This window comes from Aotus nancymaae, unplaced genomic scaffold (genome assembly GCF_030222135.1).
Source record: "Aotus nancymaae isolate 86718 unplaced genomic scaffold, 86718_ANA_hifiasm-v0.15.2.pri h1tg000059l, whole genome shotgun sequence".
In the NCBI taxonomy this organism is placed as follows: domain Eukaryota; kingdom Metazoa; phylum Chordata; class Mammalia; order Primates; family Aotidae; genus Aotus; species Aotus nancymaae.
The window spans coordinates 72145919-72164135 of record NW_026988473.1 but is presented as its reverse complement, the minus strand read 5'-3'; the positions used below and the strand labels follow the sequence as shown (position 1 = coordinate 72164135).

At 36.1% G+C, this 18217-nt stretch overlaps 1 protein-coding gene and 1 pseudogene across 5 annotated transcripts in view; both read left to right on the top strand.

Moving 5' to 3' along the window:
- The window catches only part of GRM5 (glutamate metabotropic receptor 5), a 551045-nt gene that overhangs the window by 446043 nt on the left and 86785 nt on the right, over positions 1 to 18217 (top strand). For all 5 annotated transcript variants that reach the window (XM_012444850.3, XM_012444849.3, XM_012444851.3 and 2 more), the window contains exons 6-7: positions 4148 to 4316; positions 14669 to 14795. In XM_012444850.3, coding sequence (XP_012300273.2) covers positions 4148 to 4316; positions 14669 to 14795 — 296 coding nt within the window. The remainder of the gene's footprint in view (positions 1 to 4147; positions 4317 to 14668; positions 14796 to 18217) is intronic.
- On the top strand, positions 4504 to 6979 carry LOC105711887 (nucleolar RNA helicase 2-like; annotated as a pseudogene).

Sequence of the window (18217 nt, the reverse complement as noted above, 5' to 3'; positions counted from 1 at the left end):
CTGCTTGTACACAATAATGGCAGAGGTGAGTAGAGACCATCTCCAAACTTAAAATATTTACCATACATCCCCTCACAGCAAAAGTTTGCTAATCTCTGGCTTAGGGACTCCATTGAGAATTAAAGTTTAAAGCGTGTGGCTGCTGCCTGGAATTGACCATAATTAGGCAGAGGAAACGTGGACAGCCAATGTCAGACTGAGTACAACTGACTAATTAAACCAAGAAATTAAAACATTATATTGTGGGATTTGTAAGTATATGGATGCAAAATATTTTAAAACAATGGTAAAAATGAAAAAGAGTTTGAAATTGCACAAGGCCAAGTTTCTTACATTTTACACTAAGTGACTCAATATTAACTTTAAGAAGAATAAAAATGCATATTGTAATCCCTTGAGCAACCACTAAAATTTTAATACAAAGAAGAGTATTTAAAATAGAGATACAAAAAAAAAGAAAGAAAGAAAGAAAGATTAACCCAAAATAAGGCAGGAAAAAAAGAACAGAGGAGCACAACATATGTGGTAAATAGAAAATAGAGGTTAGAACAGTAGAAGTGGCAGATCATGACTCGGTGTGCACACTGATTCTTAATATATGGCCCTGCTCATAGAAGGTTCAAAAAGAAACAGATGGTCTGTTTCAATGTCCAGATTTTCCTGGTAAAACTCCTGAGTGTCATAGAAAGAAAGAGACATGCCCAACGTTTCCCTGTCAATTAAATAACAGGACAAGGACATTATGCAAATCTCAGGCACAGTCATCAAGTGAAACTTTACCTTAGATTTTTTTCTTATATTACATTTGAAATGGTTCAATGCATTAATATATAGTATAAAAGTGTTCTATTATTGGGTGCCATTCATGTTTTTGGTCAAACTAAAGCTTTACTCGGTGATTATCCAAGGCTAAAGGCACAGATCATTGTAATTGCTTTGGTGAATGGACCAGGGCTTGGGAGTATCTATTATGCCAACCCACAGATAATTTAGCACATGTTTAAGAATTACACTTTTTTTTTTTTTAACCAAAGCACTTTAGCATCAGAATTGTCGATTGAGAGAGCCTTAGGAGCCACATCAATGCAATACTCTGCAGCCCCCTCCAAGTGATTTTTCACTTTCTCTAACAATCATGTTCCAATTTCTTGAATAAACCCCTGACTATCATCTGAAGACCACCTACTCGAATTTTCAGAGTTTTAGCCATTTAGAAAGTTCCTTATTTCTGTTCGATTGAACCCTGCCTTTCTCTAGTTTTCCTTAAGTGTTTTAACAAAACTTTTTGTTGTTGTAATATATTTTATTTTCATTTTGAACAATATATAAAATGTATTTTTAAAATTATTTAGAATATTTAGGTTTAAATTGTGTCCAGTTAAGGAAGAGCAGACATAAGAAGGTAGAGAGTAAGGGGAAGGAAGGGACAGGTATTAAAGAAGACAGATTACATAAACAAATACACTATGCTGAGAAAAACATTTCAGAAGCAGAGAAAATAGAAACCAAGAGGTGCAATGAGAAAGAAAGGCCAGAGGAGGAAGGGGGAGAGAGAGAGAGAGAAGAGGAGGAGGAGGAGGAGGATTGAGGAAGAAGAGAAGGGAGGAAGAAGGGAATGGGAAGAAGGAAAAAGAGAAACTGGGCTGGAGATTTATATTAAACTATCTTGTGACTGGAATGACACACTAATCTTTGCTTCTGACACTGAATATGTGCCACTTGGATCTTTACTAAAGCCATCAAAAACAAATTAGATAACTGAATTACTGTTATTTGCTGGAAAACAAAATACAGTCTTCTAGATTGACTCACGGCTGAAGATTGCAGGAAGTCATTATGTCTTTTGATTCTTACCTAAAAGTTACATATAAGTATGTTTTAAGCATTCACTTTTTTCCCCTTTTGATAGAGAATAAAAGCTATATTCTATCTCTGAAAATTAAATGGGCTCATACCAACTCACAAGTGAAGGGGAGAATATTCTTTTGCGGTGATATATTCTCATCTATTTATTTTTTTAGTGTACTAAAAAAAGATTTTTAAAGCAATGTTCTATTTTCACTGCTATAGCCATGAGTGATAATACCTCTCTGTGTTTGTCTTGTAGTAAGAAACAATAACCAGAAATCTAAAGGCTAATTCCAAAGGGAGCGTTCATTACCGCTAATGTAATTATAACAAGTTTATTGAGTTGAACTGAAATTAAGGTTTAACTTTCCTTAAAACAAGTTCCCTGACAAATGTGATATTTTCCAATCTATAGATTTTTCATGTTTATTTTTCAAAAATTCTGGATCCTTTTACTTTTTACCATTTGTCATACATAAAGAGGCATGGATATAGAGAAAAAGGACTTCAAATATAAATTGGTTCAAATTTTTACAATATTTAAGCAAGGAAAATACAATCTCTTAGCTCTAGCCAGGATTTGGAGCAGTGCCCAGGATTTGGAGCAGTCTAATAAAGAAGGAACCACAGACTTGAAATCTAAAGGCTTAGTTTAGGTCCTGGCTCTGACAGTTACATACTCTGCAATCTGTTTGTATTAATTAACCTCACTGAGCTTCAGTTCCATTATCTGTAAAATTAACAGTTTGAACTAAACTTTTCAGAGTTACGAATTGTTAGAAATGGGATTGACAGCTCATTTTTTGACTGAGGAGTGACACCCTCATATCTCTTCATATTAGCAGCAAAGAAACAAGACTGACACTGACGTTTCTCTTTCTCTCATCCTATCATCTTCAAAGGTTATTTGGTCATAGAAAGTCACCCTTCGAATACTTAAAGCCCATATATTTCAAGTAGCAAATGACATAATACATGAGTTATTTTTACCTCAGTGCTCTGTATTCTAATATATCAACTCATAGAATGCACAGAGGCCATGGGATAATTGTGACCGAGAGGGAAGGAAAGTATCCTATAAATTGGTATTTTTGATGTAGAAGTAGAATTTAGACAGTTACCCCAAATTGTTACTGATTGCCAACCAACACTGCAGGAAAATCCTCGAGTTACTGAACAACCAACAAAACAAGAATGAGGTTATATTCTTAAAAAAAAAAAAGCTACTATAAAAAAATGTGATTGGGAATCAAAACAGAATGGCATCATTTTATAAGAGGTTTCAATAGATTGATGCCAGTTTTGTTCTGAGTATTTCTGTACAGAACACTTGTTTGAGTATAGTAATCTCGTCACTTGAATCCAAAAGCTAGAATATTTTCCATTCCTATCAATTTCCAGATAGCTACACATGCTAAGCATGGGAGGTTGGAGGAGCCATTTATATGTCTGTCTGTCAGCACTGTAAGTCCTGAGGGGATAAAAAACATAAAATACTATGTGAACACAGTGTGTACCTGAGTCATACCTATAGAAACTGAGACAGTGGTAGTATTGCTTATCTAATATCCTCAAACTGGAAAATTATTTCAGAGGTTCTTCTCTAGAAATCAGCTTAATTATAAGAAAAGTCTTGTAAGTAAGCACATTCTCTTTTTATTTGTCTATACACATACTCAAAAAACAATAGGTAGCAAAGGCTGAGAACTCACAAGGAACTTCTCTCCTCCAGCATTTTTACATTGCATGAGGTGCTTTAGAAGCTATTTTCAAACTTTTTTAAATGTCACTCTTGAAATTATCTTTATATAATGAATTTAGCCATTGATGATGGATGAAGTAAGAAAGGTAAAATGAGGCCTTCTCTAAATTACCCCTATATCCTCTAAAGCTGAGAGTAAGATTAAAGATTTACCAAATTTCTCACTTGGTTGGTCAATGTAAGTTTTATCATTTTACATGAATAGAGACAAAAACCTTTCTATCTTTTGCAAAAGCCTAACAGTAGCACATGTTTAAACTTCTTAAAGTTATTTCGAAACTGTCTTTCATCCTGCTGAGGTCAAGTCACCTTCTCACATGGGATTACTTTCTATTTCAGGTGTGAGCTTGAAAGTACAAAAATGGTCTCTGCAGAGAAAGTGAAATAGGCAGATTTTTTTTGTTGTTATTCTAAGTGTACTGTGATGGAAAATTCCAGTGTTACTTATATGACATTTTGGGGAATAAAATATATTGCCTTTTCATAGCTGAATATTTATATCTTTAGCTGAATAATTATCATGTTCTTATTCCTAAGGTATGAAATAATGAATTTCAAGGAAATGGGAAAAGATTATTTTGATTACATCAATGTTGGAAGTTGGGACAATGGAGAATTAAAAATGGATGATGATGAAGTATGGTCCAAGAAAAGCAACATCATCAGATCTGTGTGCAGTGAACCATGTGAGAAAGGCCAGATCAAGGTAAAATGGCATCTATGTTTCTTGCGTTTTTGTTGTAAAGTCAACTGTGTTAATGATCATTGGATATTTTCTAAAATTTTAGACACTTACTTTACCTTTTATATTGTAAGCTTCTAATGTCAGAAATTCTCACTCATTCCTTGTGAAATCTCGGGTGCAATTCATAATAGTCTTAGTAGTTGGTTTGATGGAACCAATTGATGAGCCATATTTGCCCACACCCTTTCTACTTAAGCCTTTAAAGACATGGGTTCCTGGGAATAAAGTGCCCAGTTAGAAAAGGCGTTCATTCTAATTTATTTAATAATTATTCAATACGGTTGAGAAGACTAGTTGGCCTGGGCAGCCTACACTGAAGACGCCCAGAAAACTCCATAGTGACATTGGTTTGGAATCAGACACTGCAATGGAAAAAGCAGAGACACTGCGAAAGTAAACAGAGATAAAAGAGAAGCCAAAACCTGGTAAGACTGAAGAGATAGCAGAAGAGGAAGAAACTGTGTCCCCTAAAGCTAAACAAATTAGAAAGAAAGCAGAGCCTTGTGAAGTTGATATGAATTATCCAAAATCCAAAAAAGGCAAAAAAGAAAGAGGAGCCATCTCAAGATGGCATTGCTCCTAAAACCAAGTTTGAGAAAGAAAAAGGAGCCCATTGAAAAGGAAGCTGTTTCTTCTAAAACCAAAAAAGTTACAAAAAATGAGGAGCCTTCTGAGAAAGAAATACATGCTTCTAAGCCCAAGAAGATGAAGAAAGAAAAGGAAATGAATGGAGAAACTGCAGAGAAAAGCCCTAAAATGAAGAATGGATTTCCTCCTTCCGAATCTGACTGTAACCCCAATGAAGGGGCCAATGAAGAAAGTAACAGTGAAATAGAGCAGGAGATACCCCTGGAACTAAAAGATGGTGCTTTCTCTCATTTTCCCATATCTGAAGAAACTATTAAGCTTCTCGAAGACCAAGGAGTGACCTTCCTATTTCCTATACAAGCAAAGACATTCCATCGTGATTACAGTGGGAAGGACTTAATTGCACGGGCACAGGCAGGAACTGGGAAGATACCCTCCTTTGCCATCCCTCTGATTGACAAACTTCATGGGGGACTGTAAGACAGGAAGAGAGGTTGTCCCCCTCAGGTACTGGTTCTTGCACCTACAAGACAGTTGGCAAATCAAGTAAGCAAAGACTTCAGTGAAATCACAAAAAAGCTGTCAGTGGCTTGTTTTTATGGTGGAACTCCTTACGGAGGTCAGTTTGAACACATGAGGAATGGGATTGATATCCTAGTTGGGACACCAGGTCGTATCAAAGTTCACATACAGAATGGCAAACTAGATCTCACCAAACTTAAGCATGTTGACCTGGATGAAGTTGACTAGATGTTGGATATGGGATTTGCTGATCAAATGAAAGAAATTTTAAGTGTAGCATACAAGAAAGATTCTGAAGACAATCCCCAAACATTGCTTCCTTCTGCAGCTTGCCCTCGTTGGGTGTTTAATATTGCCAAGAAATACATGAAATCTACATATGAACAGGTGGACCTGATTGGTAAAAAGACTCAGAAAACAGCAATAACTGTAGAGCGTCTGGCTATTAAGTGCCAACAGACTCAGAGGGCAGCAGTTATGGGGATGTCATCTGAGTATATCGTGGTTATCAAGGATGTACTATCATCTTTTGTAAAACCAAGAAAGAGGCCCAGGAGCTGTCCCAGAATTTGGCTATAAAGCAGGATACCCAGTTGTTGCATGGAGACATTCCACAGAAACAAAGGGAAGTCACCCAGAAAGGCTTTAGAAATGGTAGTTTTGGAGTTTTGGTGGCAATAAATGTTGAACGCTCATTAGACATCCTTGAGGTTGATTTGGTTATACAAAGCTCTCCACCAAAGGATGCAGAGTCCTACATTCATCTATCCAAGTGGATGGGCAGAGCTGGAAGGACAGGGGTGTGCATCTGTCTTTATCAGCACAATGAAGAATATCAGTTAGAACAAGTGGAGCAAAAGGCAAGAATTAAGTTCAAACGAAGGTGTTCCTTCTGCAACAGGAATCATAAAAGCTTCCAGCAAAGATGCCATCAGGCTTTTGGATTCCGTGCCTCCCACTGCCGTTAGACACTTCAAGCAATCAGTGGAGAAGCTGATAGAGGAGAAGAGAGCTGGGGAAACTCTGGCAGCAGCACTGACCCATATTTCAAGTGTCACATTCATAGACTAGCACTCCTTGATCAACTCAATTGTGGGTTTTTGACCATGATCTTGTGGTGTGTAAGTGAAATGCCAAATATTAGTTATGCATGGAAAGAACTTAAAGAGCAGCTGGGTGAGAAGACTGATTCCAAAGTGAAGGGAATGGTTTTCCTCAAAGGAACGCTGGGTATTTGTTTTTATGTACCTACCGCATCAATAACAGCAATACAGGAGAAATGGCACGATTCACGACACTGGCAGTGCTCAGTGGCCACAGAGCAACCAGAGCTGGAAGGACCACGGGAAGGATATGGAGGTTTCAGGGGATAACGGGACGGAAACAGAAGATTCGGAGGACAGCGGGAAAGCAATAGAGGCCTGAGAGGACAGCAATCAGGACGTGGCAATGAAAGTAACAGATCCCAGAACAAAGGCCTGAAGTGGAGTTTCAGTAAACCATCTGGTCAATAATTAAAAGATTTGTGTAGCAAAAAGAGAATGATATTTGGCCATATAGAACCGAACATTATTTTTCGTCCAAAGTTAGAACACGTTATGCTTCCTTTTGACCATTTGCTGAGTCCTTGTCTCTTTCAGACCCAGACAAGCTCCATCTAAATTATTTCATCTGATCATTATCATTTCTAACTTTATTGCTACTTCTTCCTCAGTTTTCCTTTTGAAAGGTGTATGAATTCATTACATTTTTATTCTAATGCATCATCTATAGATTAAAAGATAAACTCAAGCATGTATCTGGCTATACTTTGTGAGTTCACCTGTCTTTATACTGAAAGTGTCCCTTAATAGTGTCCTTTCCTAAAATAAATGCCCTAAGGGAGTGTAACAGTCTCTGGAGGACCACTTTGACCCTTTGGAGGTTAAGGTTTCCTCAGCCAACTGCCGAACAGTTTCTCATGTGGTCCTATTATTTGTCAACTGAGACTTAATACTGAGCAATGTGTTGAAACAGGATTTCAAACTTAGCTGGGTTGTACTACAGTCTATACCAGCGTATGCTCTAGATTTGGAAGATACAGATTACCTATACTTACGTACATTTTGATCTATTTTTAGCTTCTCATTATAAGGTGATTCATGCTTCAGTGAATTCTTCACAGAAAGTATATATAAAAGTGTATTTTAATAGAAAGTCAGGGTCTTTAGAGAATTTCAAATATATAAGGTGGCTCCATAGCTTTCTTTGTAAGATTGCTGGATAAACAGTTCTTAAATGATGATGCACTCCACTTCTTCCTATTGGAAGATCAACATTATTTACCAAGAAGGACTTAAGGGAGTAGGAGGCACAAATTTGCATTACTGAAGAGTATGCTAAAAACAACAACAAAAACAAAAATCACTGGAAATAATCAAATGCAGAAAGGTAATAAATTCGTAACTGGAGAGCAAAGAGAAGAGCCAGTTATGATTTGCATGACGAAGCACTGTTTTAATGGTGAAAACTTCACAGATCACTAATGTTTCTAGACGTTAACTTCAAGTGGGCAAGCTGGGTTTTTAGGTAGTCAGTGGCCTAGTTCCTAAAGCCACAGTATAGCATCTGTTTGTTAAACTGAATCTCAGTTGAAAGTTTGTTTTAGCTGTTTGGAGGTTTCCTTTTAAGACACATTGTCTGTGGTTAAGTTGTTTTGAGGGAATTGAAGAATTTGATGTAGCCCCTGGCCAGCTAACTCTGCTTGATTTCTCAGATATTACTTCTCTGGGAAACATTCTACATAGCACAGGAACTTCAGAGTGGCATTTTCTTTATGTACTGGGAATCCTGGAACATACTAAGCTAGGAAATTTAAAGCCACGTGGTCTAGCTTGTTTTTATTTAATTACTGTGAACACCTAGAATATTTCTAGGTCCTGGTTTTTCTTGCTTAACCCAATGTTTATCTTTAACTGCCCCTCATTTGATCACCATGTACTAGGGGTTCTGATAGCCAGTTCAGCTCCTAATCCTTTTTCAATTTGAATTTCATTTCCGTCCTTGAATCCTAACTAGATGTTTCTTGCCCTCTGTTCTTAGAATTCTTCTGGCTTTTATTCCTTGATCTACTTACCAGCTTTATCACTTTACCGTTATTCCTCATGGCTTCCCGTCAAGCCATAGGTATTAGGTGACAGTGTAATTTATTAGATTCTAGTTTTGCCCAAATACTGGGCATGCTTTAATAACAACTGAACCATTTCATTATTTGGATAGGCATGGGTACCTTATCAAGCTGATTAAAAGGATATAGTACCCATCCACCAGAAAAGAACAGCTAAAACCTTGTTGTGGATTATGGGTTTAAAGAAAAATAATCAGGCATAAATTAAGAGTAAGAGGGAAGATTAATAGAAATTAATAGTTAATATTGATGAGGCAAAAATAAATAAGACACCCTTTATCATCAGAAGATTTACAGTCTAAGTGAGGAAAAATATGGACACTGAGAAGCAACATCATGTAAAATGTGATGACTTCATTAAGAAAAGACGAGGACTATATAAGTTTGTACAAAAAGGATAGAGGGATTTCTTCTTAATAAAACGTCAAACATTGGACCATAAAAAAATGAGTATGATTTCAGGGAGAAAACATTTACATAGAACAATAAAAGAAAAGAGACAAAAGTGGTCAATTGAAGATTGTCTAGCAACAAGTGAATAATCTAGTGTGCATTGTTCTAAATGGTTATTATAAAAGAGAAAGGTGAAATAAGTTGAAACCAGATTTGTGGAGAGTTTTTAATATCATATTAAATACATTGCACTTAATTTTCATTAAACAGGAGTCAGAGAAGAATTCTGACCAAGACGCTGGCATAAGTTGAGCTGTGGTAAGGAAGATGAATAGAGTTATAACACAAGACAGAAAAGACAAGTTAGAAGGATGCTGTGACAGTTGTAACAAGGCCTTGAATTAGGGAAGAAACAGTGAGAATGAAAAGGAGCCAGAAGATATATTTGGAGAAAACATTACAGACATTGATTCAATCAGGCTGACTACCAATTTGATGTCAAGTTGCGCAAGAGAAGTCAACACAATCAACTTCAATTCTAAGTGTTAGTAACTAAAAGGTGGCATTGCCAGGAATAGAGAAATGGGTATGGATTTAGAGAAAAGGTAATGGGTTAGTTTGGGGGAAGGTTGGTTTAGGAATACCCATCCAGTGATTAAAAGTCCGGTCTACTGCAATGAAAAATAAGGCCAACAATACAGATTTAGGAATCAATTGAACAAAGTTAAAGTTGAAGTTATTAGAATATATAAAATTACAGAACTTAAAAATGTAAATAAAAAATAAATATAGACCAAGAATATACCTTGGAAAATTTCTGCTTTCAAAGTGTAAAAAAGGAAGAAGCGGTAGAGGCTGAGCAGCAACACGTGCAGAGCGACAACTAGAGAGCACACTGTCATATGAGATGGCAGCGTAAGAGAAAGGTCAAAGAAGGGGAACAATGAAAGACAGACATAAAAACTGAGTCCCTTCATCTGGGCCTGCCAGGTTGAACAGAATATAATGGCAATTGATCAAGATGAATAAAGAAAATGTAGTATAGCTACATAATAGTATACTACTTAACCATAAAAAAGAACGAAATCCTGTCATTCACAGCAACGTGGATGGAACTGGAGAACAGAATGTTAAGTGGTAAGCCAGGGACAGAAAATTAAATGTCACGTGTTCTCACTTACATATGCAAGATATAAAATGTTGATTTCACCGAAGTAAAAATGAGAACAGAGAATACTACAGGGTGGGAAGGTAAGGAGAAAGAGAAGGATAGGGAGAGCTTTGTTAAAGGAAGCAAAATCACAGCTAGGTAGGTGGAATAAATTCTAGTGTTGTTTAGCACGGTTGGATGAATATAGTTAACAGTAATCTATAGTTTCAAATAGCTAGAAGGAGGATACTGAACATTCCTAACGTAAATAATAGATTTTTTATATGATGGCTATGCTAATTTCCCTGATCACCATACACTACATGTATCAAAACATCACTATGTGCCCCATAAATATGTACTATTATTATGTGTCAATTGAAAAAAAAAGTGTAAGAAAAAGAAGTATGTGGTGAAAACTATGTAAAGGATAATTCGGTAATGTGAGGACATTAAAAAAATTACTCTTGGGCTAAAGAAGATCTGACCACATTTACAGGAAATGAAAATTCAACGAAGGAAGAGAAGACAAAGATGTAATACAAGCAGGGAGAGGGCAGCATTGGTGTGCAATGCCAGAGGGAAAAATGATATCAAAATAATGTGCTTGCTCATCAAACAGCTCTTGAATTACTACTACACCACATTTCAGGTAGTGCATTCCCAGAGCTGTTAGAGTTGGTCTTTTCAATCAACCTTACCTTCACTCTGTTTAGAAGACACTTCTTATGTTTGTTCATCTGTGATTAAAGACTGAAAATGTAATACTTTAGTACTGATGGTAATGTCCTCAAAGGGTAGCTCTGAAAATTTGGAAAGCACAAGACCAGAAAAAAGAAAGATAAAGTAAATGAAGATAAAAATAAATATATTAATATCTGCCAAATGTCTCAAAACATTAGGTATCTGAAATTTTCTGTATGTCTTATTAGGGTATACAGCAAGAGCTGGTAAACTATGGCCCACAGACTAAATCTGACCTACTGTCTGTTTTTGTAAATAAAGTTTTATTAAAATAGAGCCAGACTCATTTGTTTATATATTGTCCATGGCTACTTTCCAGCTATAGTGGCAGAGCTGGCTAACTGAGTAGCTGAGTTTCAATAGAGACTGTATGGCCCAAAGCCTAAATATGTATTATTTGGTCTTTTGCACAAAAAAACATTGGCTAACACTTGTTGTATCAAGGCAGAAGAGGTTTGCATCTTGGCCAATTATCTTGCAGTTAAACTCTTTATGTGAGAGGTTTAAATTCATGTACAATTATTTATACACCCACCCAGAATATCAATATTCATAATTTCCAGTGCTTCCTGTAGAAAGATTACACAGTGCAAATTACCATATAATTTTTGTTCGTTTTTGATCCTTCACAGCAATACCTTTTGAAATGTGACTTCCAAATGCTGAATGACTGATTTGAGAGATTTCTTTATATATACTTTTCTACCCTGTTCTACAGGGAATAATTTATGTAACAGAAGAATTTCATTCCCTATTATCATATTTTTAATTCTGGTTATTTTGTAATAATATTTGTTTAGTCCTTTTTTAAAAATCCCAAACTCCATTGTCCTAATCCGATATCATTTTCACTCTGTTAAATATATAATTTACAAGATTTTCTTAATATGGTTTAAGGTTGTAACTAAGCAATTTCATTCATAATATCAACATCTCATGGCACTGTTCAGAGTTTGTAAAGTTAGTTTCCATGAAAGGATTTAGTCTAGTAAAGGTTCAGATACATTATATATTGTTATTCATAAAGAAAGCACTGCTGGCTGGGTGCAGTGGCTCATGAGTATAATCCCAGCATTTTGGGAGGCTCAGGTGGGAGAATCTCTTGAGCTCAGGAGGAGTTCAATATCAACCTAGGCAACTTAGTGAGAGCCCATCTCTACAAAAAAAAAACAAACAAGAAACAAAAATAACTGGGCATGGTGGCACACGTCTGTAGTCCCAGCTACTTAGGAAATTGAGGTGTGAGATTCTCTTGAGCTGGGGAAGTCAAGGCTTCAGTGAGCCAAGATGGTGCCACTGGACTCCAGTCTGGGCAACAAAGCAAGATTCTGTCTCAAAAAATTAAATAAAAAAGAAAGCACCACGACTTCCAAGATGTTAAATTGACATGAAAGAGAATTGTCACTACCTTCTGTTCAAAAGAAATGTGAAACAAAGCATAAAATGTGAAAACATGAAACAGATAAGTTCTAAATAATCAGAGGAAGCCATATTAAGTTGTCACTATTGATTCAAAAAGAGATTGTAATATTGGAATTTTTCTTGGAAAAGGGCATGAACTTATTTTAATAAAAACCTGAAATTCGCCGGGCGCGGTGGCTCACGCCTGTAATCCCAGCACTTTGGGAGGCCGAGGCGGGTGGATCACGAGGTCAAGATATTAAGACCATCCTGGATAACATGGTGAAACCCCGTCTCTACTAAAAATACAAAAAAAAATTAGCTGGGCACGGTGGCACGTGCCTGTAATCCCAGCTACTCAGGAGGCTGAGGCAGGAGAATTGCCTGAACCCAGGAGGCGGAGGTTGCGGTGAGCCGAGATCGCGCCATTGCACTCCAGCCTGGGTAACGAGAGCGAAACTCCGTCTCAAAAAAAAAAAAAAAAAAAAAACCTGAAATTCACAAACCAATGAAAACTGAACCACAAGAAGTCAAAATATTTCTAGTGGAGGGAAATGCAGCTGCTTTTATTTGCCAATTCCTTCTAAGTCTGAAAGAGACTTCTTCAGCTTTGCAATATGCCTGTTTGCATTACAAAATCTAATAATTGTTCAAGGATAGTTTTGCCAAGTGTGGTAGACCTTGAAAATGAAATTCTTCATTTCTATCTATGGGCATATGTGCATATTATTAAGGAAATAGGTAACATTATTACAGTGTTCTACACTTCATAAGTCACTGTGATGTTTTATATAATCCTAAGAAAATCCTGTAAGTAGATATTATTATGGTAAAAGCAATAGGTCCAATTAAAAGAAACTGAGCATCAGCTGGAGGACTGTTCAAGGCTACACAACTACTTAGTGGCTACAAGTAGGACTAGAACCTGCTGTCACTTGATTCCCAAGCCAGCACTCTTTCCCCTGCCTCTTTCAAAATATCACACAGTCTATCTTCCAATAAGACTCAGTATTTACAAGCATGAGCCTTCGAAGTCCAACACATTTTGTTTGATCCCTCATTTACCCTAACATGCTATATGAGTTAGCTATACCTTAGTTTTCTCCCCCAAGAAAATGAATAAAATAAACCAGCTACTTCATACAGAGCCATTCTAGTGTTTTAATGGGATAACAGTGTGTGATGTGTACTAAAGAGCCTGGAAATAGTTGAAATTATTATGAAGAATACTTTAATCAGGTCCAAGGAGCAATTTTGCCTCACTTATTTAGTTACTTTAGGGAAAAGATATTTCAGGCCCTTATTCCCTACTTGTATTGTTGTAGTTTTAAGAGTCAGTACAAGAAATACTACAAAATGTAAAAAAAAAAAAACAGTTGTCAGCTTACAGTTATATTTGGCTATATGTATCTAGCTGATGTCATTATCAAGGACATTACTAGAGTCAGTATCTAAGACTAGGAATATAAAGTGTAATCATTACTATGTCTGATTATTGCTGAGTATTAATCACAGTTTTAATTATTTAAAAGAACATTTAATGAATGCTGTCTATTCCACAGAGGCTTTTCATGCACCAATGATAGGGGAGAAAAGGTACATCTATTTTGGAAGAATAACGTCTGTGACTCTTTCAACTGTTAAATTACTTCAATTATTTTCCATCACCCTAAAAATATCAGGTAGATTAAGAGGTATGTAATAGTCTCAATGACCTCATCTACCTTCAAAGAAAAGAAAGCTACTGGAATAGGAAAGAATGGGTTGAGCTGTTGAACCAGATTTTTGGTAGAAAGAGATCAAGAGATATTCTCCAGAAAAACCTTCATCTTTTGCCTTGTTCTACCCAATACAAATTCCTAATTATTTTTATCAACATGGATAGATTTTAGAACATTAGGAAATATACAGTGTTTTTTGCTCACAATTATTCAACTAATGGAGGGAAGGAAGCCTTGATAAATCCCGAGAGCAGAAGTTCTTAACTTGAGGAAAGGAGAAGCAGAGCAGATCCTGGGGCAAATTCAGTTATGTGTATGTACATATGAGCATAAGCATAGCTACTTAATTAAATACAGGTATCCAAGGCTAATTATCCAAAGACCTGCATTTAATTTAATTCCTTACCCTGCCACCAACTAACTTTATGATGTTGGACTCATTGTTTAAACTCAGCCTCAGTTTAATTAAAAATTAAGAATACTAAAAATTATACTGCTTATCTGATAGAATTTAAAATAATATAAGCAAAAGCCCTTTCTGCTTTGCGAAACAGCATATTGGAATATGGAATTGTTGGATTTTTATCTATGCAAAAAAATTAATCTAAATTTCAAATATTTGTCTTAGGTGATCCGAAAGGGAGAAGTCAGCTGTTGTTGGACCTGTACACCTTGTAAGGAGAATGAGTATGTCTTTGATGAGTACACCTGCAAGGCATGCCAGCTGGGGTCTTGGCCCACTGATGATCTCACAGGTAATCTATCACAATCTCACACGTATAAATTAACTGAAAGAAGACACAGGCATGGGAGAGGGGGTCACATCTCCACGTGTTACTTATCTTGGGAAGTCTTATTTATGAAACAAAGAATTTCTTTGTGAACACAAGCCTTCTCAAAGTCTGAGCTACTTATTAAAATCTTCAGATCTCCAGGAGAGATCTGCCTGTATGCCCATCCTCATTCCAAAATTAGAACAGAATTCCTAGCTTGTCTACTGGGCATTCTTCCTTCATCCCCAGGACATTCTCAGAGGTTCCTCAGTAGGGTCCCAGTTAGGTGTGTCATTTTCGGGGAAGAGAAAGAAATTTTAGCCAGGAAGTGATGAAAGTATGTCATGACATGTCCAAGAACAAAAAATGTAGCACCCAATTGGGCAAAATGTCACCTAAAGTTCTTTGCTTCTCTTCATTGTTTTTATTAATTGAAATCAGGAGGCTCCAACTAATAAATTTTCAAGTATTGTTGGCACAGGGCAAGACTTGATTTTTTTGTTTTGTTTTGGTTCTGTGTGCCAAAAGATGTTAAAGAATATGCCATTGTGTTTCCAGTCTATATTTCATAGTCCTTTCTAATTTTTACAATATAAAAACAGAATATGATACTTTTCATACTGTCTTCAAATTTTTCTTCAATAAATATGTATTAAATTCACTCATGCTTATTTGCCTACCACTAAAATAAAAATATAGAAATCAAAATACTACCTCTATCTTAATCAAGTTTACAGATTAATAAAGAAGGCAATAAGTTAAAATATGATAATATAATAAAAGGACATAGATTTATAGACGCAGGAGCATGAGGAGAGCACCCATGAGCTGAGTCTGCAAGAGAAAGAGGAGGAAAGCTTGCAGGCAGAGGGCCCATCATGTGGTATGTCAGGTTGTCTAGTGGTTTTAGAATTTAGATGGATTTAGCACAAAACTTCTAGAGGCTAGCTCATAAGGTCATCAGTGTTAGATTCCATCTCTCCCAAGACAAATGATTTTATTCATAGTAATTGTATTCACTTATTTCAAAAGCCTGGTTATAAAAAATTCCATGATCCTGGATCTTTCAAGACAGCTCACTTTTTTTTTTATAATGATTGATATGTATACAGAAGACTTTTCCTTTTCTTAAAAAAAATCTGATTTAATAAAACACCAAATTGCCTTGTGATAGCATTTGAATCCTATTTTTGCCATTAGACTACGAGCTTTCTGATGCTCTTATTCATCCTGTTTTCCCCAGAGCTGACTCAGTGCTAAACACAAAGCCTTCAATAAATTTTGTTGAATAGATGAACTATACTGTGCCTATGTGCACACACACAGTAAAAATGTCAAAAAGAAAAAAAAATACTATGATTGGTTTTCTTGAAGGAGGGTAAGGAGAGCAGTATTGCTGATCTTTTCCTTATTCTATTTCTTTACCTATTTTTCTAATTTCCAAGTGGATTATTATGAAAATGAAAAGTTGTCTTGTATCATGGACTAACTTGCATGGCTAAACACCTTGAGAATGAATATACAGATGTAACTTTTTGCACCATGCTTTGCAAGTCTATGCTATTGAGAATGAACACAATCTGTTCTTTCATTATTTCAACAGATAAATATTTTATTATTACTTTTTCCATTATAATGTTAGGTTCTAGAGAAAATGAGGTGAAAAAATGGCAACGGTTCCTGTGTCAGTTGTTCCCTACATCCTAGTCCTTATACATCTCACCATCTTGTGGGGAATGAGACATAAAACAACACATGCACGTGGCTGGCCAGCTATTTGTTTGCTAATGAGCTATTTGTGTACCTCACTGACAAATTGCGTATCAAGTCAAAGAATAGGAACGATAAAATGGAAATATTAGAGAGGTCATAATTTACATTTGTGGCCATAAAATTTCTCTCTAAAGAAGTGAAAATTAGCTGAGACCTAAATGATAAATATAAATATTTAGCCGATAATGACTAAGAAGAGATTTCTGTCTGAGGAAACAGCACATGTGAATGTCTCTATATAAGTAAGCAGGTAGGAAAATGTTGTCAGAAGCGGTAAAAAATGTAGCAGGGGCAAGAACCTACGCAGCTAGGAGAACATGTTCACGATTTGAGTGTTTTATTATATAGACAATGAGAAATAACTGCAGGATTTTAATAAGAAAAAATACATGATTATAAGTATATTTTTAAAATATTCTGGTTACTGTTAACAAAAAATAATTTGGGAAAGGATAGAAAGTGGAAACAAGAAGACAACTTGGAGAGCTGCAGACAAGAATTCTTAGTGTCTTTAACTAAATAGTTCATTGGAAGATTTGAGATATACTTTGGCGTAAAATCACCATGACATGCAGATAAACTGGATGATGAAGGTGCTAAGGAAGATGCCAAACTTTCTCTTTTGAAGACTAGAAAGACAGATTATTTCATAAAGATCAATTGTTTAATTACAGAAAATATCAGAAATGCCTTTGAGATTTTCAAGGGCTGATTAATAAATTTAGACCTTAGTTTGTGCCAGAAAGTGTAATTTGGATTAGGAATACAAAGATATAGTCTAAGTTCCTAAGAAATGTATAATCTTGCAGAAGAAAAGCATGGAACCAGGTAGCAACAGTGTTCTTGGTGCTGTAGGTGAGGAATGAACAAACTGTTATGGAAGGGTGGGGGGCAAAACTAACCCTGGAGAATCTGGGAAAGTTTAATCTTGAAACAAGAGTTGAAGCTTGCTTTACAAAAAAAAAAAAAAAAAAGTTAAGAAGGTACTTGAAAGAGGAAATAGCTCTTTCAGAATTATTAACATCATAAGCTAGGAAGACTGAGGAATGGCTAATAGGCTATTGGTCTGCCTCATATAAAAGGTGCACACATCTTTATACACTCTGTGTTATCTCAAAGATGTCCTATCTATAGCGTAAACACAAATCTAAATCTTTGCACTGTTAATTCCATCTCATCCCTCTTTCCAATCGACTTTCTTGAGTAATAAATCTTTCTTTTATCTTCCTCACTCTTGATTTATCAAAGCAATTTGCCTCCCACCCTTACCATGCTATCAGAAATATTTTAGCGAAAGGTATCTGTGGCCGCCACATGGCCAAACTAATAGCCCCTTGTCAGTCCTTACTTTACAAACATTTCTGCACGATGTAATGAGCTTGATGCTCAACAGTCTCCTCAAGTCTTCTCCTTCGCTAGCCATACAACACGGTTCCTCTTATCTCGTAATCACCACTTCTGGGTGTTTCGTTGTTGCTGCTGTTGCCTCTTCCACTTAGTCCAGATCATTAAAAACGGATGCTTCCCAGGCTTCCATCACTAGCTCATTGCGCTTTTCCCTTTACACAGTCTCTCCAAGTGATGTCATCTACTTTGATGGTTTTAATTATTACCTGCATGCTGTGGATTCC